Source organism: Kogia breviceps, chromosome 5, assembly GCF_026419965.1.
Source record: "Kogia breviceps isolate mKogBre1 chromosome 5, mKogBre1 haplotype 1, whole genome shotgun sequence".
NCBI lineage: Eukaryota > Metazoa > Chordata > Mammalia > Artiodactyla > Physeteridae > Kogia > Kogia breviceps.
Genome location: NC_081314.1, coordinates 80363298 through 80387259, shown reverse-complemented (window position 1 = coordinate 80387259; position 23962 = coordinate 80363298). Strand labels below are relative to the sequence as shown.

Here is a 23962-nt window from a genome sequence, read left to right as displayed (position 1 = left end):
CGGACCGGGGCACGAACCCGTGTCCCCTGCATCGGCAGGCGGACTCTCAACCACTGCGCCACCAGGGAAGCCCAGAGAGCAATTTATTAATGTATAAAAGAATGGAAAGTAATTTACCAAACCCTGCTATCTGGAAGGATTATGGGTGATTTTTTTATTTTCTTCTTTAAAACTTTTTGATTTTTGAAAATTCCTACAATAGCATTATTTACTTCTACAACTAGAAAGTATTAAGTTACAACAGAAGTCTAAATGAACAAAAGCATAGCTAAGTCAAACAATGACAGGCCATCCACATTTTCAAGCAGGTTCCTGGACTCTGTTTTCTACCTGCCCTACTGGTTCTTGGGGTTGATGGGGGCAGGGTGGCAAGTGCAGCCCCTCCCGGTCCTGGCCCTACCTGTCCTCTAACCTAGTCAGCTGTCTACCGTGCCCATGGCCACGGTCATTGGGAGGATCGGGTGGGACAGTGCAGATGGTTCCTTGTGGCCCAACCCACTGAGCTGCAGTGACTACAGGTGCCACATCAGGTTTTGACTCCCAATTGCAGAGTTTCAGTATCTTGGGGTTTTGGGGTTCATGTATTTAATAAAGATGCATATGCACTCACAGGTGTTTTTAGCCTCTGTGCTTCACACATGGCAGTGTGATGTGTCAGAACACCCAAGAGCAGAGTGGCAGTCGGCCCCGCCTCCATCACCCCACTTCCCTTCCACCCCAGCTTTCCGTTACACATGACTAGGATTCCCCCCTCCTCCAAACACACCCCCCCCCAGCATGTTATTCTTGCCACAGCTTCTAGCATCTCTCCTGAGGCTTTATTGGAAAATCTACTTCTTGTTAACTTTAACCCCCTTTATCATCTCAACAATGCCCAGCTGACTCCTGATTATCCCCATCGTGAATGATTTAAAGATTTCACTTATTACGTTCATGCATTCATTCAGCAAATACTGAACCTAAATATTCTGAAACATAAAACAGAGAAATAAAATCACATTTATTGGAGTTTTTGCATGAGGGGAGTTATGCTTTGGAGTAATTACTACATTGTCCTCATGTGGGGCATTCCAAGGTCCTTAAACTTGGGCCTTATGCCATATTTAGACTGGAGCATACATATCCTCTCTTAGATGGGGACCCTCGCTGGTGACGTGCGACCCAGAGGAGCGGAGCATGGGAACTGTCCCTGGAGCCACAGCCTGAGCTCTGCTTCTCATGGGTCTGGCAAGCTTGGTGCCTGCACAGTCTGGTGCGTCTACTGGGCATGAAGACACCCAGGCTGTGAGATGGGGGGCAGGGCTGCTGCTTCATCCTTTCTCACAGTCCTGTCTCCTTAAAAGTTCCGTGATTCTGATTTTTAAAATATGGGAAGCTTATAAGACAAATGGAAAACAGAGGTTCTTTTGAAGTTTAAAATATTTTTCCTGACTTTAGAGTAAGGTAAATTATGTCCTCAAATAACATTATACATAAAAAAAAAAATTCCAGATGGATTTCAGGCAAATGTAATGGGCACTCTAAAGGAAGTAAGGCAAATGATAGACTGAGAGAAAATACTGGCAACCTACATAACAGACAAAAATTAATATCCAAGTGTATAAAGAGTGCTTAGAAATCAATAAGAAAAAAGGCAACAACCCAATGGGAAAATGGGCAAAAGTTAAAAGAAGCAGGACTTTAAAATAAAAATATAAAGCAGTAAACTTTTGGAAAAGGTAATATCAGTAGAAATCAGAGAAATACAAATAAAAATAAGAACTTTTAACCCTTCAGATGAGCAAAATTAGTGGTAAGGGTGGGGAGAAATAGACAGTCATACACTGGTGAGAATATAAATTGATATAGTCTTTCTGGAGAGCCATTTCACAGCATCTTCAAAAATTGAACATGTATATGTCTTTTGACCTACTTCTAGGAGTATACCATAAAGAAGTTCTCCATTTGTCCCAGGATGCTCAAGTGGCAGTTTTTGTTAATAGCTAACAAGAAGATGAGCAGTAGCATTATTTCCAATAGGGGATTGGTTATGGTACAGTTTTATTGTGGAATACTCTGCAACCACTAAAACAAAAAAGAAAACACAGACATGGGAAGATCTCCCACTTGTTAAATTTTTAAAAATATATAGAAACAGTTAACTATATAGTATGAACTGCTTTGTGTAAGAACAAGTCTGTGCGTTTGTGTGTATACATGGATAATAGTTTGAGAGTTACACACTAAACAGCAAAGGTTACTAAACAGGTAGGAGAGTGGAATTGGGGTATGGGGGTAGTAGCTGGGAAGGAATTAGAGATGGAGGACATTTTGCCCTATAATCTTCTATAGTATCATTTGAAATTTCATGAGGACGTTTTTATGTTTGATATGCTCTCAAAAGTAATATATATTTATAGCAGATAACTTGGAAAACATAGGAAAATAATATCACCTGTAGTCTGAGACACTGACTTTAGTTACTTATCTCTCAGTCTTTTTTCTGTATGAACTACCTATCTATATATGTATATAATCACAGCCGGTTCAGTTTGTATACTCAATACTGTATTCTGCTTCTTTCACTTAATGTTGTCTAAGCATTTCCCCCCAGTTTTACAAATTCATAGTCTCTCATGCTACCTTTAAATGTTTATTATAAATTCAGACACTTTAAGGCTGAGGAATAGATGGCAGGATTTTCAAGGGCCACGAGGAGAGGGTACCTGGAGACTGAGCCCCTGCCACCACCTGCCCAGTGGGAGTGGTAAGTGGAGGGTGGCTGAGTCAGACTCAAGGACAGATGCGCCGTCTCAGCAGCCATGGCTCACGGGCCCAGCCACTCCGCGGCATGTGGGATCTTCCTAGACTGGGGCACGAACCCGTGTCCCCCGCATCGGCAGGCGGACTCTCAACCACTGCGCCACCAGGGAAGCCCCTCGCCTTCTCTTGTGTGAGGTCATCAACAACTTTATGCTTCTGCTTCTCCCCAGCCCAGGTTCTAACTCTGGCTTCTGAGAGTTGCCTTCTCTGCTGCAGGCCTGCCTACGAATTGAGGCCTCATTTCAATTGAGGATTTGAAATGTTGCCCTCCTCTGAAATAAGGCATCTGAAAGTCAGCTTAGAATACAAATTGCAGTTTTTCATATCTCTGAGTTTTAAAGGTGAAAGGGCTGGTAAAGAGGATCTAGAGTTGTGCTTCCAAATGACAGATTGGTAAGATTGAGATTTGTCTAAGACTGTGCAGCAAGTTAGCAGTAAAGCTGGAATCCTCCCCCTGGGGCTCTTGGTATGGCCAGTGCTCTTTTTACTATACTGCACTTTCCTTCTCTTAGGGAGTTGGGAGCTTGGGGCCTGACCTAGGACCGTGAAGTTACCATAAAAGGGTTCCAAACAGCATTCAGGCTGCCTGAAACGCTGAGACTTAGCCAAAGGGACAGTGGGATGAAGAAAGGTCATCTTCTTAAGGGCTTAAGTTTTAGTTCATTCATTCAGCAAATATCCTCGTCTAACACATGCTCAAAGAGGGGGGAAATGTTCTAAAGATAAAGGTGGAGTTATCACATGGTGATGGGATTACAGAAACTTTTCATTTTCTTGTATTTTTTTCCTATAATGACTAAATATTACTTCTGAAAGCTTGAATTTTTTTTTTCAAGTCCTGTTGTTCATCTAAGCATTTTTATTTGTTGAAGTCATTGATATACTTCCTAACTTTGAAGTGAGAAATGGGAGGAAAAAGAGTCTGATAGTTCTGGGGTCTCCAGCCTGAGTCGGTGGAAGTGCTAAGTGTGTCGTGCCACTCACCCGTTCGTACTTGTCGTGCATGTCTGTGAGTGCATATGTGGGATTGCACCTGCTGGGATCTGCTTCTGTATCTGTGACTGATGTGGAGCAGCCCATTTTACAGAAGGGCATAAGGGGTAATGGAGCTGCTTGGAAGAAGGAAGTACATTCTCCCTTTGCTGCTGTCCTGGGAAGGAAAGTGAGAGAGAGTTCGTTCATCAGTTGACTCAAAGCACAGCAGTCTGATGGCACAGGAACAGGGCTGGCCTATCTGGCAGGCCTTAGGCTCACTGGGCATTACTCTATTACAACGCAATACTGTTTATTGTCATTCAACAGTCACTGTCATTACTGTTTATTGTTATATAATAACCTTTCATTATTTAAGTAAGTATTATGATCTCAGAGGTAGGTGTTGGTTATCCTCATTTTATAGACGAAGAAATCAAGGTTCAGAAAGGTTAAGAGGTAGAACTGGAAGTCAGCTCCCAGGACATGTCCCTCTCCTGCTTGGCTCCGTATTTATCCATGCACACACATACAGGCACCTTGGCTTCCTTTCTAGTCATTTCATATTTAGAACATATTTATTGAGCACTTTCTATGAAATCTTTTTCCCACAAATGTTTATTGAGTGTTTTAGTTCTGTGTCAGGCACTCTTCTAGGTACTAGAACCTCAACAGTGAACAAAAACAGACAAAAATTCCCTGCCCTCAGGGAGCTTATACTCTAGTGAGGAGAGTAAGAGAGACAGAAAATAAATAAGTTCTACAGTAGGTTTTTTTTAAAAAAAATTAATTTATTAATTTGTTTACTTTTGGCTGCCTTGGGTCTTCATTGCTGCATGCGGGCTTTCTCTAGTTGCGGCCAGCAGGGGCTACTCTTTGTTGTGGTGCACGGGCTTCTCACTGCAGTGGCTTCTCTTGTTGCGGAGCACAGGCTCTAGGCATGCGGGCTTCAGTAGTTGTGGCACTCGGGCTCAGTAGTTGTGGCTCGTGGACTCTAGAGCGCAGGCTCAGTAGTTGTGGCACACCGGCTTAGTTGCTCTGTGGCCTGTGAGATCTTCCCGGACCAGGGCTCGAACCCGTGTCCCCTGCATTGGTAGGCGGATTCTTAACCACTGCACCACCAGGGAAGCCCTACAGTAGGTATTTTTAAATAGAAAATTTTGAGGTTCAGTGAGGCCAAGAGATCAGGAGTGATTACCCTGAAAAGATACTCTCTCACTCACAGTTCCCAAGAGGAAGGCAGCACATCACATGGGGCCATGGGAGAAAACACTGAGACTAGTTGCAGGGAGAGATAGAAGGAACTAGAGGGCTGAAGCCTTTAAGAGGTGAATCAGGGTAATCAGGTTTTGGATTGGCTAGTTTGAATAAGCAGGCTCTGGAGTGTAGGGGCTGTCCTAGTGTTCTGGTATCTGGCCCTGGGATGATTAGGGCAGGTGGATAGTGGCCTGAAATGAGAGCCTGCTAAAGAAGCTGACTGGGGGTATGGGCTCTGGATTGGTGGGTTTGCATATGAAATGCACAATCAAAAGCAAGTTGTTTGCTATCTCTAGGAATTAACCCACCCTGAGAGGGGCTTTTCCTCCAGGGTCAACAAGGCCCCAGATATCAAAGCATCAGAATACAGAAAATTAAAAGAAGGTTAATACAGTAGGCTAGATGAGAATAAGTGCTACAGGGAAAATTAAAGAGAAAGGGGATGGGGGTGTCAGCATGAAAGGGTGGGATGCTGTTTTAAAGAGAGTGGTCAGGGCTTCCCTGGTGGCGCAGTGGTTGAGAATCCGCCTGCCGATGCAGGAAACACGGGTTCGTGCCCTGGTCCGGGAAGATCCCACATGCCGCGGCTGGGCCCGTGAGCCGTGGCCGCTGGGCCTGCGCGTCCGGAGCCTGTGCTCCGCAATGGGAGAGGCCACAACAGTGAGAGGCCCACATACCGCAAAAAAAAATAAATAAATAAATAAATAAATAAAGAGAGTGGTCAGGGAAGACAGGGAAGGTAGCATTTCAATAAGATCTGAAGGCAGAGAGGGAGTGAGCCAAGTGGGATCTGGGGGAGGAACTTTCTAGGCAGAGAAATCAATCAGATCAGAGGGGGAACGTATCTCATTGATAATATCACCTACAGCTGCATCAGTATGCCTTAGACCATAGCAGGGAGAATATAATTCAAAGATCAGGGGATATGTAGGTATCAGAAACACAAACTGACAGCAGGAAGGTTTGGGATGGCCTTATGTGTGTGAGCTGAATACGGATTATTTTGTCCATAGGCCAGATTTGAATATCTTGATATTTCCCATTCATCCATATTTGGTCAGATGTTTCTACCCAAATCCTCTTGGAAGAAAAGGTGATTTTTGGTGGAAAGGTGATTGGAATTCATGAGAAACCATACAACATGGACCAATCAGAAGTTAAAAATTGTCAATTAAAGTGAATCAGGTCTTATCACCTATCCCTCCAGAAGGTTTGCTGCTGCATTTAGGATAAAGTTCCAGCTCCCTGCCATGGCCTGCAAGTCTTGGAGTCTAGCCGCTGCCTACCTTTCCAACTTCATTTTACATCTGTCCACCCACCAACTGTGCCGCAGCCACAAGAACTTCCTGCGGGTAGCTTGAGCATCCCAGCCTCCTTTCTGCCTTAGGATTTCTGCACAGGCTGTGCCCTTGGCTGAAGGCCTTCTCCCCGTCTTTACATGGCTGGTTCTGTCTTATCATTCAGGTCTCAGCCTACTTCTCAGAGAGACTGTCACCAGCTGCTCACGCTGAAGTTATACAGGCCCTCTCCAGCCCATTAGCCAGTTTATTTCTCCAAATGCTGCTCAACAGTACTGGAAATTTTTCTAACTGATTTCTTAGTTTATTATCTGGCCCCACTGCCACCCCAGCTAGAATGTCAACTTCCAAATGTCAGGGACTTTGTCTCCTTTACTGCTGTAGCCCAGCACTGGGAACAGGACTGGGCACCTAGACAGCACTCAGACATTTGTTGTATGAATGAGTAATAATACAATGTCTTCAAATATAAAACATAAATCGACCCAGCACTTAAGGAATAAGAGACCAGCACTTAAGGACCCAGCACTTAAGGAATAAGAGACCAGCACTTAAGGACCCAGCACTTAAGGAATAAGAGAGCCATCATAGTGGGGCTGAGTCTGGGCAGTCTTCTAGGGAAGAGGCATTCTTATGGAAATAGTCTAATTGTGTATTTTTCTTGCAAAGGATATCTCTAGGATATCTGGGGCACTGGACGGAACCCCAGCCCAACCACTGCTGATCAGGAAGCTGGGGGTTCCAGCTCTAGTAAAGAGGAGATGGCCTTGTCACCACTGGACAGGCATGGCGGAGTAGCAGCCCTTGGGCCTTTGGTCCCAGGTGTGTGGTATTTGGCAGCAGTGTTTGGATTCTTTCTTAAAACATGAATATGAATGTTTTTAGCGGACCTGCACTCTCCATTTTGCCACTCCATGCCTCTCCTGCTTGTCCTATATCCAAACTCCTCTCATGTTTACCTTCCCTGTTAATCCCCAAGGATGTCTGAGCTTTGACCCCTGCCCTGTGTGAATAAGTGCTCTGTTCCCTAGCAGCCCAGTGGGCACTTTGGATGTTTTCACGGATTGAAGGGAAGTTGAAATACTACTGGTAAGTCTCAAGAACCAGCTTATGGCTAGAGGACAAGGTGTCAGCTTGTCTCACCTGCCCCAAAGGCAGTGAATGCCTGCTAAAGGGAGTTCTTGGTCCCAGTTATGCAAATAACCTATGTGGTATAATTAGAAAGTGACCCTTCCGGGGTCCCCACTGTATGGTCCCAACCCAGCCTCTCTCTACCTAGCTTTTCCTGTGCCCTAGGAGCCAGCTAAATTTCTCACTGATTATTCCCTTATCACTTACTTGCCATTTCTCCCACCTTTAACACTCTTACTCTGACTTGTGAGACAGGAGATGCCTCACTGTCTACCAGTATCTTAGAATCATGTTTCCATTCTTCAGCCTCTGGCCTTCTTAGCTGGTCAGCCCACATGCTCAAACTAGAACAACCAGCGCTCTTTGTCATGATGATATTTCTGTACTTATTAGGAAAATATTGTAAACAGTTAACAGAGCTAGTCAGAATTTCATGCCTCCCCCAGAACCTCCAGTATCATTTTCAGTGACAATTTCAAGATCTGTAGAAGGAACTCCTGGGAAACTTCAACTTGACTGATTTTATATACCCACAAGGCTAAAATCAACTTTAAACAGCATGTCAAATAAAGCACAACTTACAAAATTTTAACAAAATCTAGTTCTAGCCTTTAGCATAATCACTATTTTAATTATACAGTGTTCAGTCTGTTTTCAGTGGAACAGAAAATTATTCTCTCATATTTGTGATCAGGAAATTGTTTCATGAATGGAATTGGGTATTTTACCTAGGAATTATGTTCAAACATCATTTACAGTAGGTTTATACCAGACTTCAAAAACACCAGTACTGGGCTTCCCTGGTGGCACAGTGGTTGAGAATCCACCTGCCAATGCAGGGGACACAGGTTCGAGCCCTGGTCTGGGAAGATCCCACATGCCGCAGAGCAACTAGGCCTGTGAGCCACAACTACTGAGCCTGCGTGTCTGGAGCTTGTGCTCCGCAACGGGAGAGGCCACGACAGTGAGAGGCCCGCACACTGTGATGAAGAGTGGCCCCTGCTCGCCGCAACTAGAGAAAGCCCTCGCACAGAAATGAAGACCCAACACAGCCCAAAATAAATAAATAAGTAAATAAATAAATAAATAAATAAATAAATAAGCTCTCATTTAAAAAACAAAAACAAAAACAAAAAACACCAGTACTAAGCATGTATGCAGTTTAACTTGATGGATGAGAAAATTGTGCCAGGACCAGGTCCCACCATAACTTCACTAGAATTGGATCAAATTGATATTATGTGCCTCCTGATAGGGTACATCGTGTTCAGGGATAGTCCTGCAAAAATGCACATTCTAATTTGCTGGATGTTAAAACATCCAGCAAGGGGCTTCCCTGGTGGCGCAGTGGTTAGGAATCCACCTGCCAATGTAGGGGACATAGGTTCAAGCCCTCTTCTGGGAAGATCCCACATGCTGCGGAACGGCTAAGCCCGTGCACCACAACTATTGAGCCTGCGCTCTAGAGCACATGAGCCACAACTGCTGAAGCCTGCGCGCCTGGAGCCCGTGCTCCGTAACAAGAGAAGCAACCGCAATGAGAAGCCCACGCACCGCAATGAAGAGTAGCCCCCGCTCGCCGCAACTGAAGAAGGTCCGTGCGCAGCAATGAAGACCCCATGCAGCCAAAAGAAATTTTAAAAAAAAGAAAAGAAAAATAACTAAACATCCAGCAAACCCAAATTGAGAGAATATTCTACACAATAGCTCATAAAAGGTGTCCAAGTCATGAAAGATAAGACCTTTTTCTATAAAGGACATTGTAGGAATGTTTGGCAACATTTGAACAAAGTAGAGGATCAAAGTTAAATTCCTGATTTTGCTAATTATACTGTGGTTATGTAAGAGAACGCCCTTGTTTTTAGGGGCCATACACTGAACTATATAGAGATATAGGGGAATCTTCTCTGTAACTTATTCTCAGGCCGTTCAGAAAGAGAAAGAAAAGAAAACGCAAGTGGTAAAATGTTAATAGTTGGGAAATCTCGGTGAAGGAGATGTAAGAATTCTTTGTACAAATCTTGGCACTTTTCTCTAAATCTGAAATTATGTCAAAATAAAAAATTTATAAGAAATGATGCCAACGGGATCATACTCGTGAATTCATCCCCAGGTTGATGGGGATAGGACGAACCCAGACAGTGGTTTTTCCTATCCCCATCAACCTGGGGATGAATTCCCTTAGTGGACCCTTAGTGTACATCTGTGCTCTGGGTCCAGAGAGCCCAGAGAGGACCATGAGGGCGCTGCTGAATGAAGAACACAGAGGGGAATGTAGAAGGAGAGCCTGGGCTTGGTTGGGAGGCCCAGACTGAACACAGTCATGTTTGCCTGCTGCTTTTCCCCAAGCCAGGCAGCAAGGCCCTACAGGCAAACTCACTTGGCCCAGGTCCTTAGGAGAGGCAGGGCCGGGCTAAGACTGCAGGGTCTCAAGCTGCCTTAAGTCCTGGAGACCCTAAATCTTAACACTTTCTTTCCTACCCCCCCCCACAAAAAAATGTAGTTTCCCAAAAGAGGACCCTGAAAACCCAGTCACTGATCACCTGTTTCTTTCTCCAGATACACAGTTTCCTCCTCTTTCTTCTTCCCTCAGGTCCTCTAGGAGAATTTCCATTGTGACATTTTCAGTTAAGTAGCACTTAATTACAGACTTAAATGCTCCTGTGGCACCCTGCTTAACTCTTTCCCTCCACCTCTATAATTAAGCCTGGCATGGTTACCTTTGGTTAAGGTTACTGCTGAAGGGCGCATTATAAGTTGAATCCAGGTCAGGCTTCCCACTGGCTCCTGGGTAGACTCTGATGTGATAGCACATAGCCAAAAATAACTGGCCTGGACTATAAACTCATCTCCTACTTTGGTGTTCATAAGAGGTTGAGTTTGACTGTCAACCCTGCTGTCAGGATACCATCCTCAGGAGTCGATTCACCTTTTGTATTCCAGACTGAGATGGAAAAATAGCCAAGAACGATGCTAGCTAGCCACACTGCTTTCTACAACATATTAATAGAATTTGTTAAATGTTCCCTTTGGAGAGTCACCATCTACATGAGCATGTTAATTAGCATATTAAAGGTTCCTAGAAGTCCTGCAGAAAAGAAACAGGTAACTTCTTTAACCTATCTTAATTGACTGGGCGACAGTGTGGATGGACATCTTAAGGTACAGGAAGCACGAGCCTATATTGATATTCACATTGCTAAGTTTTAGAGATGAGCGCCTCAGCAACATTGACTTCTTCTTAGAGGTCTCTGGGCCTAAAAATAGTCAGACTCCAGTGATTTCTCTTGCTTTGTCCTTAGCTATTCATCACCAGCCATTTAATGAGCTCCTCTATGACTAAAGAGTTTGTGCTGGTGATACAAAGATGGAGGACATCTCTGTCCTCAAGGACTTTCCTTAGAGTTAGGGAGGTAAGGTACACAAACAAGCATTTATCAGTGCCAAATGAATGGTACGAAAGGTACTCCCAGAGAAATAGGAGAACATGCTGTGCTTAGTCATCTAAGAAGTCCTACGTAGGCTTTAGACAAGCCGAGAGGCTGCAGAATGGTTTGAGCAATGAGAAATGCAACATGGGTGGTGCAGTGAACTGAATAATTAGCCTAAAGCAGGTGGTTCAAATAGAATAGTTGTTTCCAAACTTGAACATACATCGGACTCACTTGGAGGGCTCGTTAGAACACAGTGCTGGGCCACCCCCATAGTTTCTCATCCGGTACCTCTGGAGTGGGACCCAAGAATATGCATTTCTAACAAGGGCCCAGATGAAGGTCACATTGCTGGTCTGGGGACCACAGTTTGAGAACCTTGGATTATCAAAGCGTGGAAGCTCAGAGAGCTGGAAAGGTGAGCTCAGGCCTGACCACGAGTACTTTAAATGGCAGGCTGACAAGTTAGACTTTGTTAATCAAGTTTTGAACAGGGACTTGCCCAAAGCAATAGAATTGTTCTGGTAGCAGAGAGATGTCGAATGGGTAGAGAAAAAGACTAGCTGCAGAGAAACCAATTTGGAGGTTTTTACATAGTTAAAGCAAGTGAATTTAAAAGCTCTGACTTAAGGCAGTGACAGCAGGAATGGAAAGAGAAATATTCTTGCAGAAATCTTTGTGAATGAAGAATTAGCTTGCAGGACAGAAAAACTGAAAGATAGTCTTGGTCATTCTCTAAGTCTTCAATTATATACGGTAACTTGTATAATGTTATTTTGAGGCTTTGTGGGTATTACTGGAGCTGAACTTGTTTATGTTCACACATTCTGAAAAGTGGAAAACGTTACCATGTAAGGTAGTAGGGTAAGTTATTTTAGAGAGCTTACTTTAACCCACTTGAGGACTTATTTGAAGGCGTAGGGGAAAGCTCCAGTGTGGATACATCATGGACTCAGGAGTGGCCCTATTTTACCATGGAAATTTAACTTCCGTGCCAGGCATGCGCTTGGGAGGATGGCATATGAGGAGAGACCAGAAGAAGACACCTTCCCCAGCCTTGGGACTTGACAGTTACCATGTGTCATGATTAGAAGACCTCCTTGTACTCATGATATCTTTATAGAAGAAAACAGATCCCCGGTGACCTCAGTTCCTACTGATCCACTGATTCTTGTAGCCCTATTACAAGCCCATTACTTAAATACAAATTCTGTATTTAGGTTTTATACTAATATGACGTGTCCTTTCTTCAGTCTCAGTTTGGAAACGTTTACCATACTCTTCTGGTGGTTATGTTTTGGACAGTTCAGAAGACTTTTAGGAGAGTTCCCTACTCCACAGTTTAGGAAACAATGTGCATTTCCTCTCCAGAGGCTGTGGACAAGTCTGAGAGAATGAAACGGGCATATCAATGGAAATAGTATCTGGAGTATTTGCTCTCCGAAGGGCGACAGAGCTGCTTTCACTGACTTTTGCCTGCTCTGACATGTCAAGCTGCAGAATCTACCCCTGGAACATAGAGAGAGAATTTTTAGCCCTTAACTTCTAAAGCCAGCTAGGGGGACTAGTGAATCACGTGATCCAGTGTGACAGCCTGTCATAGCACTGGCCTTGTGTGTTTAGGATGTGCTTGTCTGGGGTGGGGGAAGGGCACGGACTCAGTGCCCTTTGAGGTTGCTCCTCCCTCTGTCCCTGGCTCAGAGAGAAGATTACACAGGGGAAGCTGAGGCCAAGGAAACCTGAGGACAAGCCGTTGGAAACTTCATTTTACTCTCTGCATCCAGTGGCATCCTGATGGAAGCCAAAGCAGGGTGGGTGGGGACAGGGCACTGAAGGAGCCAGCAATATTCAAGGGAGATCTGGACTGAATTAGAACAGAATTCTGAAGAGTTCATTTAGATTAAAGCCAGAGGTGCTGACTTTTCGCCCTCATGGAGACTGTTTTGTCTGTTGGAAAAGATCTTGATGTGAAGAGCTTATGTCCCAGTGGGCTCTGAAGATGAAAAGGCTTTCTGCCCTATATGGATGCCACTGGATTTGGAATTGTCCCTGTGGTTCAGATATCTGTGCACATGCTACCAGGATAGGAACAGAATTATAGGGAAGAGAAGGGGACCAATAAGTAGGAATGAAGTAAGATAAAGCCTAATGCAGTGTGCTTTTGGGACTCAGAGTGGTCCTTCATTTTGTGTTCTTAGTTTAATTGGAAAAATCAGACACAGACATTATAAATCATAGAGATTTAGATGTTAAAAAATGTATAAAAAACCCATAAAGCCTGAGTAGAGTGAACCTAGTTGCAGGGCAGGAATAAAGAAGTAGGCGTTGAGAAATGGACTTGATGACATGGGGTGGGAGGGCAAAGCTGGGGCGAAGTGAAAGTAGCATCGACATATATACACTAACGGATGTAAAATAGTTGGCTGGTAGGAAGCAGCATAGCACAGGGAGATCAGCTCGGTGCTTTGTGATAACCTGGAGGGGTGGGATCGGGAGGGTGGGAGGGAGGCTCAAGAGAGAGGGGATATGGGGACACGTGTATGCATATGGCTGATTCACTTTGTTGTGCAACAGAAACTAACATGGTATTGTGAAGCGATTATACTCCAATAAAGATCTATTAAAAAAAAAAAAAGAATGGTGAGTTGGCAAAGGACTCATTGGAGAAGAAATTCCTGAACTAAGTATGTAAAAGCTATGGCTTAGTAAGCAGGAGACAGGGGCTTGCACTATGCATTTGAGACTTGAATCTGGCTAAGGGATGGGGGAAGGAATATCCTGAGGCAAGATGTTTGCCAGCTATAGTCTAACATTGTGGTAGGAGCAATCGCAAGGACAACAAGTTTCCTAGTGTTAAGAGACAGTGTTTCTGGACCAGGCTGATTCTCCCCCTCCCCCATGTCCTATTGCTGTCACCATAGCATCCTTCTTCTGGCACCAAGTGACCCAGACACCAAGATGGGCAACCAAGTGGTTTTCAGGGAAGCCAGCCATGCTAGGACCTGGTGGTACATAGCCTCAGGACCTCAGATGAAAGTGCAACCAGGAGATTGGCTTTGCTAAGCATTCTGCTAAAAGGCCTGCCAGGGCCCTTCTCCTACATCATGAAAATTGTACTAATACAGTAGGTTTTGTGCTCTCCATTCTTACAAACAATTGAATTTATGGATTTACTACCCAGAGAATTTTCACCCTGACCTTCCCATCATACACCCTTCTCTAGATGTGCAATTTCCAGTGTGAAAAAAATGTATGTGTGATACTTCTATGATTTTTATATTAATTGACCATAAGTGCATGGGTTTATTTATGGGCTTTCTATCCTGTTCCAGAAAAGGATCTTGATAAAATTCAACATCCCTTTATGATAAAACTCTCTCCAGAAAGTAGGCATAGAGGGAACATACCTCAACATAATAAAGGCCATATATGACAAACCAACAGCCAACAACATACTCAACAGTAAAAAGCTGAAAGCATTTCCTCTAAGATCAGGAACAAAATAAGGATGCCCATTTTCACACTTTTATTCAACATAGTTTTGGAAGTGCTAGCCACAGCAATCAGAGAAGAAAAAGAAATAAAAGGAATCCAAATTGGAAATGACATGATGCTTATATATAGACAATGCCAAAGACACTACCAGAAAACTGCTAGAGCTCATCAATGAATCCAGTAAAGTTGTAGGATATGAAATTAATATACAGAAATCTGTTGCATTTCTATACACTAATAATGAAATATCAGAAAGAGAAATTAAGGAAACAATCCCATTTATCATTGCATCAAAAAGAATAAAATAAATGCCTAGGAATCAACCTACCTAAGGAGGCAAAATACCTGTACTCTGAAAATTATAAGACGCTGATGAAAGAAACTGAAGACAACACAAACAGATGGAAAGATATACCGTGTTTTTGGATTGGAAGAATCAATATTGTTAAAATGACCATACTATCCAAGGCAATCTACAGATTCAATGCAATCCATACCGATGGCATTTTTCACACAACTAAAACAAAAAAATTTCTAATTTGAATGGAAACACAAAAGACTCCGAATAGCCAAAGCAATCTGGAGAAAGAAGAATGAAGCTGGAAGAATCACACTCCCAGACTTCAGACTATACTACAAGGCTACAGTATCAAACACAGTATAGTAAATGCTCACTCTCATTTTCTGTACTTATCTCCCTGTGGACTGGAAACATAGCTCACAAACCTTCACCATCTGTAGATTGCACATTGAGGAGCACAGCTCTCAACTCTAAAGCATGTATTTCTAGGTGGAACTGCTGGGTTTTAGTGAATACACATCACCAACTTCACTAGGTACTGCCAAATTGCTCTCTGATTTACTCCCACCAACTGTGTGCAAAAGTTCTCATCTTCCTGTATTCTCCTAGGTGTTTCAATATGCACCATTAGTACATAATTTTCCTCTGGAAAAATTAAATGTGCTCTCCCTAACCCAAAACACCTACTTCAACGAATGAAGTTGAGATGAAACAGAATGTTTCAAGAAGAAGAAATAAAAAGGTAAAATCCAGTGCCTCTAGACCAATAGGAAATGCATCCTATAGTTGATTTCTCAGCCACAAACTGGAAAAATAGGAAGTTTGGCAGGGTAATCCATGAGGTTGGAGGTCCAACTTCATAGACTCTGAATTGCATGAGTTGAATGAATTCCCATGATTGGTCATGGGAATATGAAGATGCTAATGAAATCAAGAAAATCTAAATAATTACGCCAACAAACAACAAACTCTAATCCACCAGCAGACTTCCATAATATTTTTTACCCATGCTTCCTTCAGTTCCCAAGCCACCTCTCTAAACTGCCCAATTTCTTCCTTAATACCTAAGAATAGAAGACTTGATGCATGGTCACAGAACACATTCCAAAGCTTTACCAATGACTAGAGAATTCTTGACACCAACACTCATCTTTTAATGATATTTTGTTCAAGTTGATTAAAAGAGAAAACTCTGTTGGTGTAATTTTCCTGCCCTGATTATATGATTCAAGAATAATCTACTGGTGCCTACTCTTTGGATTGCAACAGAGAGATGGCTGCGCTGGACAGACACTCAGGTCTCTGTTTCTTCATCTACAAAATGGACAGGTTAGACAGAGTGCATTGAAAGCCTTGCTTTACCACTGGCTAGCTCTGTGACTCTGGGCCAATTACTTGATCTCTGTGTATCTTGGTTTTCTCATCAGTAAATGAAGATAATATTAGTATCTATCCTATAGGATTGTCATTAGGATTAAGGAGTTAATATTTGTGAAGTGCTTATAACAGTGTCTAATTCTACTGGAAGTACCATCTAAGTTAAATAAAAATCAATAAAACCATAACTATCTCCCCTAGTTCCATGTCTGTGATTCTATTCTGTATCTTCCTTCACTCCATCTGTATGTTCCTCTAAAGGCTAGACTAGATCATGTAAGCCATTTTTAGCCTCAAAGTACCTCATGAAAACAAAGAAAAACTTAAGGCTACCAGTTGCCATTCTGTGCTACTCTCCCTCCCCACTTCAAATAACCACTCCTACGATCAGTGCCTGAAATCTCATTGGAGAATAAGATAGTCACATCCTTGGGCTACCATGTCATTGTTGTCCACCCTCCCACCATTAAGAAGTTTAGGCAGCACAGGTTATTCCCTGGAGATGACATGTGTCTCTTTATCTACAGGGTATCTATCCCTCAGAATGCGAGCTTCTGTGGGCTTGATGACCAAGCAACTAAACAGCTGTTGATATTAGGGTCTCCGATACCATCATGGGGTTAGAATAAACATGTCAATGTTATTGGCCTAAGACTTGGGACAAAGGCTCCATAATTTTAGGTATTTTAATCACAGCAGTACATTTCTAAGCAGCACAGGAGATGAGAGCTGTCTGCTTGACATAAAGATGAAAATTGGAATAAAGCCCATGAGAGTTTACACACTGAACACATCCTAATAAGTCCATTGTCTATGTCAAACATTCCTTTAGTTGGGAAGCTCTTCATTAGCAATCAAAATATAAGATATTTGTGTACCATGTGCATAGTAACTGAATATACTAGAAATTTTTTTTCCTTCCACAGTGGCATATTGTTTATGAAAACTTTCTTTTTTTTGAAATGTATTTTTAAATTAAACATACTGCTTTTACAAGAATCTACAATTTGTATTTTGGTGAGGAATTCCTGAAACCTCTTCACAATGTGCATGAATATACTAGAAAATTTTTTTCCTTCCACAGTGGCATATTGTTTATGAAAACTCTCTTTTTTTTTGAAATGTATTTTTTAATTAAACATACTGCTTCTACAAGAATCTACAATTTTCATTTTGGTGAGGAATTCCTGAAACCTCTTCATGATGTGCATGAATATACTAGAAACTTTGCTCATTTATAAATTCAGTTTTCTTTCTAAAATGTTTTGCCTCATATTTCTTTCACTTTTTATGTTACACCTAAAAAAGGCTTCTACCCTTTTTGGTTTCATGTAAATTTTGTAAAACTATTCTGAAAGAATACATTGTGTACAAGTCACCACAGAATGCAAATTTAGGATATGGCAAATGCCTTATGGCTGCATCCACAGGACTGATATCTATTATTTTTTCTAATCACAAAATATTGGTTCTGCTTTCTTTCCACTGACCTCAAAGTGAGTTGAAAGTAAAGAAGGACCACATGTCCTAGACAAAAAGAGAAAACAGCTTTATTAGTTGTGTGGGTTTAATAGCCCCAAAGACCAGGAGTGGTGTCCTTACAAGTGCTAGTCTGGGACCCCATAGAGTTCACATATGTATAGGTGGCATCCAAGGTTTTGGTGGATTATGAGTACCCCAGATGCATAACTCACTAAGCTGGCCCACCATTTTCTACACTGACTTCAAAGGCACAACTCAAGAAGGAAAACTCATTTCAGTCTGTTCTTCTGGAGTTCAGTGATGGAATCCAATCACACCCCAAAGGCATGTCTTCCACATACTGTATTATATAATTGCTAAAAGATAGGGGGTCTAGCTGTTCTTTATTAGTCATACCTCATCATCCACCATCTAGTTGGACAATAGGTCTATAAAATCTCCCTGGTATTCATCATAATATTGTATTGGAAGCTTTGACTCCAGTAGCTGATATCAGAAGAAATCACAAAAATTCCTAACATCACTAGATATTTACAGAAAAGTCCTTTAAACTCCTGTTCTTTTGTCTTGCTTTAGCTCCAATGATACAAGAATCATTGTAAACTCATCCTTATTGCTCTCCATGGCTTGAGCTATATAAGGTAAATGCATTTCAATACATCTGTCTGAATAGATTATATACCCAAACATTCTTGTTTCCTTTGGCTTTCTATAAATAATTTACTTAATGTAATTTACTTAATAATATACTTAATTTACTTAATATTTACTTTCTATAAATAATTTACTTACTTATCCCTAGAATAACAGAAACAAAAGCAAAAATAAACAAATGGAACCTAATTAAATGTAAAAGCTTTTGCACAACAAAGGAAACTGTAAACAAAATTAAAAGACAACCACGAACTGGGAGAATGCAAACGATGCTACCAACAAGGGATTAATTTCCAAAATATACAAATAGCTCATACAGCTTAATATAAAAAAACCAAACAACCCAGTCAAAAAATGGCCAGAATACCTAAATAGACATTTCTCCAAAGACATACAGATAGCCAACAGGCACATGAAAAGGTGTTTAATATCGCTAATCAGAGAAAGGCAAATTAAAACTACTGTGAGGTATCACCTCACACTGGTTAGAATGGCCATCATGAAAAAGTCTACAAATAACAAATGCTACAGAAGATGTGGAGAAAAAGGAACCCTCCTACACTGTTGGTGCAAATGTACATTATTGCAGCCACTATGGAGAACAATATGGAGATCCCTTTAAAAACTAAAAATAGCATTATCATATGATCCTGGATATCCTGGGCAGATATCCAGAGAAAGCTCTCATTTGAAAAGATACATGCACCCCAGTGTTCATAGCAGTACTATTTACAATAGCCAAGACATGGAAGCAACCTAAATATCCATCGACAGATGAATGGATAAAGCAGATGTGGGGTGTATGTGTGTGTGTGTGTGTGTGTGTGTGTGTGTGTGCGCGCACAATGGAATATTACTCAGCCATTAAAAAAAGAATGACAGTGCCATTTGCAGCAACATGGATGGACCTAGAGATTATCATATTAATTGAAGTAAGTCGGACAGAGAAAGACAACTATCATAGGATATCACTTATATGTGGAATCTAAAAAAATATGATACAAATGAACTTATTTACAAAACAGAAACAGACTCACAGACATAGAAAACAAACTTATGATTACCAAAGGGGAAAGTGATGGGGGAGGATAAATTGGGAGTTTGGGATTAACATATACACTCTACTGTATATCAATTAGATAATAAGGACCTACTGTGTAGCACGGGGAACTATATTCAATATCTTACAATAACTTATAATGGCAAAGAATCTGAAAAAGAATATATATATGTATATATACACACATATGTATGTATAACTGAATCACTTTGCTGTACATCTGAAACAAACACAACTTTGTAAATCAACTATAGTTCAATTAACAAAAAGATTTTTAAAAACTGAAGCAAATATGGCAAAAATGTCTTCACTTATATGGTGAAGTGAAGTGGGTGGTGGGTATTTGGATGTTAAATTTTTTCTATATTTTTTTCTATATAAAAAATACCTCATAGTGGGATTTCCTCGGTGGTCCAGTCGTTAAGACTCTGTGCTTGCACTGCAAGGGCTGAGGGTTCGATCCCTGGTCGGGGAGCTAAGATCCCACATGCTGCGTGGTGCAGCCAAAACAAAATGAAAAAACTGAAAATACCTCATAGTAAAATCAGCCTCAGAATATTATTTTTTCTGATCTAGGAGGCAAGTTGGACATACCAGGGAACTTTATTCCTGCAGTGTCCAAGGACACATTTGCTTTCCCAGTGACTTAAAACCAGATACCAATCTTATGGGCAGTTTTTAATGCCTCAGGGCTGAAGAGGAAGCATTGGTTCAGAACCCTGGAGAGATGTAGAGGTGCCTGGATTCTGGTCCTAGCTTTATGACTAACTAACTTGTGACCATGGATTTCCCATATACAAGCTTTCATTGCCTTATCTGTAAAATTAGTGAGACTGAGATTGTTTTCAGCATTGAAATTTAATAACATAAATTATATATAAATGTCCATATGAAATGTCACATAGACTAACAACTTGATGTTCTTTTTTTTTTTTTGCGGTACGCGGGCCTCTCACTGCTGTGGCCTCTCCCGTTGCGGAGCACAGACTCCGGACGCGCAGGCTCAGCGGCCATGGCTCACGGGCCCAGCCGCTCCGGCATGTGGGATCTTCCCAGACCCGGGCACGAACCCGTGTCCCCTGCATAGGCAGGCGGACTCTCAACCACTGTGCCACCAGGGAAGCCCTGATGTTCTTTTTTACAATAATTATAGAGGCTAACAGAATTCATGGAGTAGACATAGATGTGGGAATAAGATTAAATATATGTGCAGTGGAGTCAGAGCTGGGTTTAAATTTTGCCTCTCTGCCACACTAATGATGACCCTCGGTTTCCTGGAACACTCTATTTCCTAAGATGATACTCATACTTAGTACCTGTCTCAGCTTGGAAAGATTTGATGAGATAACAGTATTACTGTTGTAGTTGTTACAGATCAGTCAGTTAACTGTTGTGCCCGGAAAGGTACTAGAATAAATTCTCAAACAGCTCATTGCAGCCATCTTCCAAAGATGGGCTGAGCATCACATATGCCAATTATTATTTGAAGTAGCAATAAACTAAGTACACATTTTCTAGACTAAATGATGCCACATCTTTTTGTAACCATGCATTCAAAGTGATTTAGAAATAGTCCTGTCTCAGTACAAGACCTTAACTAGATGACAAGTTAGAGATTGCTTCCAACTCTTCAGTTCTCTCTTATGTGGGCTGTGGTTGAATGGCCCTGATTGTTTACACAGAATAAACTTGAAGCAAAATTGAGAAGACTCTTGATTTTTAATTTGTACTTTATAATCTGTACACTTACCATTAATTTGTAGAGAATGCACCAAAGCAGAATCAGATGATAGAGAGAGGAGCAGAACGGTCAGTCAAAATTTGCATCATAGAGGGAGGAGATGTGGGAGCATGTGTGTATGTATAACTGATTTAGTTTGTTGTAGAGGGAAAACTAACACACTATTGTAAAACAATTATACTCCAATAAAGATGTTAAAAAAATAAAAAAATTAAAAAAAAAAAAAAATTTGCATCATGAATCTCAAAGCCAGGCTGTGGTTTGTCATGGAACAGAAAACGTAGGCAGTCATCCATCTTGCTTAGTAACACAAGGCACAGTTAATGTGGCCGGCCCTCTAGCTCTGCTGACACAACATATGCTGATAAATCTAAGTTTTGAAGGCTTGGATTTAACAGAGACTTGTGGTATCACAGCGGTCTGGTGAATGAAAAGCCTCTGCGGCTTATCAGCAGAGAGATAAGAGGCCCAGGTCCCCACTACTAGTGCTGCTGAGATGTTTATCACCCGGGCTTCTGAGAACAGGAGTTTGACCCATACCAAACACTTCAGAAATAATGTCAACACACCCAAGACCACAGCCAGCACAGAATTCTCGGAGATAAGATTACAGCTTTGTCCTTAAAGGGACTTCAACCAAGTCAGTCGATCCCTAAATATTCCCTTAGCTGAGCAACCCTATGAGTTATCCTTCATACCAGGGGGCTTTAGAAGCTCAATTTTTAATGCTTCTACATGCAGATATTCTGTTCTTGTTTTCTAAAGTATGCACAGAACTCTAACCCTATCTAAGAAAGTTCCCGCAGGGCCAAGAGCCTGAGCTTTGTGCCTGTGAGATCAGCCGGTTATAGAAGCTGGAGGCAACTCTCTACTGGCAAAAACATTTATTCTCTTTATTTTAAGATTTGGTTTCTAATGTATTGGACAGGTCTAGGCCGTCGAGCCTCCAAGGCCAGGTTAGACCTCTAGCCTCAGTCTAGGATAAAGTCATTACTGTATGGAAAAGATGATTCGGTCTTTGAGACAAGTGGGTGTAAAAAGCCATGGCAGTACTTTTTATAAATACCTGGTCATGTGTTTGGTTTAACTACCAGTATGCAAACTGGTACCAGGGCCACAGGGCCCATCAGGGGTTGAGGTGAAGCTGGTCAGGTATTCTCCCAAGACCTCTTTGGCAATGAAAAGAAGCAGCATAAGAGACAACTCACCTGTGATGTGTCATCAGATACTAACCGTATCACTTCTTGCTTTGAAATACCTCACGTTCATTCCTTTGTCCTCGGTGTCCTCCTCCTGTGGGCTTCTGGATTCCATTCCCTCCTCCCGGGGCTATGCTGTCTGTAGTTACCAGATTAGTTAAAAAACAAACAAGCAAACAAAAGCCCTTTTTGCCCCCTTTCCCATTAGCATCTCACAATAAAGTTCATACTCCTCTAGTGTACTATTAAATGTTTTCACTCTTCTTTCTGTCCAGTTTCTCCTTCTCTGTTTGTCTTTATTTCACTGAAAGGATCTGCTTAAGGGCTGTGTTAACTTGTTTTTCCATTTTCCTGCCTCTGTGCTTTTGTTCCTGCCATGTCCTGCTTTTGGAATTTCTTCTCCCTTCCCTTCTACTCAGACACTTCCGTTAAAGCTTTTCAGACCAGTCTTGCCTACTGTCCCTCCTCTCAGCTCTGCTTCCTTATGGTCTAGAGTCCATGCCAGCCCTTTGGCAATTAACCACATACTGCTTTGTGCATTGATCTTTATTTTGCGTGCTCTGTCTTGCTCTTTGGCTCTTCTCTTTCCCTCTTTGTGTGTGTGTGTGTGTGTGTGTGTGTGTGTGTGTGTGTGTGTGTGTGTAGCTAGATAAGGCATCTATGAAAATAAAATCTGTGTCTTATACAACTTTAGAATACGCATAGGTGCTCTATGACGTTGTTATTGGTTGATGGTTCTTGCTTAGAATCTTGATTTTGCAGGAGTCTTTGTCTTCTGTCTACTCCTGTATCCATAGCACCTGTGGATGGAGTGAGTGTCAGCTATTACACTCTAGACAGGGTTTTCTTGACCAGGCTCTGCAGCTGGCCTTGGCATTCTGCCTGGGGCCCTAGCTTCCTGGGATTGGAGCTGTCTTTCTCCCAGGCTGGCAGCCTGCCTTAACTGCCCCTGACACGGCCGTGTCCGTCTATTCTTTTTCCTCAGATGCGTACTCTCATTCAAGTGAAAACGGAGGCAAGTCTGAGTCGGTGGCCAACCTGCAGGCCCAGCCCTCCCTGAACTCCATCCACAGTTCCCCTGGGCCCAAGCGCTCCACCAACACCCTGAAGAAGTGGCTCACGAGTCCCGTGCGGCGGCTCAACAGCGGGAAGGCAGACGGAAACATCAAGAAGCAGAAGAAAGTACGAGATGGTCGGAAGAGCTTCGACCTGGGATCTCCCAAGCCTGGGGATGAGACGACCCCTCAGGGAGACAGCGCTGACGAGGTACTTACTCGAAGCCCCGGAGCCTTCCATCGGGAGGGGTTTCTGATGTACCTCCCTTCCTGGAGCCTCGAGAGGCATCCTTCCCCGGGGTTTGTAAACTAGCCAGACTCTAGTTCCCAGTAGTTGGTCTTCTTGGGCCGAGGTGATCTTTGTATTCTCAAGACATTGCCAGTTTGAATATAGTTCCCTGTGCTATACAGTAGGACCTTGTTGTTTATCCATTCTAAATGTAATAGTTTGCATCTACCAACCCCAAACTCCCAGTCCTTCCTTCTCCCTCCCCTCCTCCCCCTTGGCAACCACAAGTCTGTTCTCTGTGTCTATGAATCTGTTTAGTTTCAATTTAAAAAAAAAATTAAAAACAAATCAAAACAATAGGAAAAAAAAAAGACATTGCCAGTTTGATTTGTGACTGGTTTAGAGACTGGCACGTAGAGTATCCAGCAGGCAGACACCATTTTGCCAGATTTGGAGATGCGTGTCTGGGCCCACGGGG

At 42.2% G+C, this 23962-nt stretch overlaps 1 protein-coding gene and 1 pseudogene across 23 annotated transcripts in view; one reads left to right on the top strand and one right to left on the bottom strand.

Moving 5' to 3' along the window:
- Positions 1-23962, top strand: part of KALRN (kalirin RhoGEF kinase) — a 654958-nt gene that overhangs the window by 559617 nt on the left and 71379 nt on the right. For all 23 annotated transcript variants that reach the window (XM_067034412.1, XM_067034411.1, XM_067034409.1 and 20 more), the window contains one exon: positions 23186-23466. In XM_067034412.1, coding sequence (XP_066890513.1) covers positions 23186-23466 — 281 coding nt within the window. The remainder of the gene's footprint in view (positions 1-23185; positions 23467-23962) is intronic.
- On the bottom strand, positions 17672-18236 carry LOC131757573 (protein MEMO1 pseudogene; annotated as a pseudogene).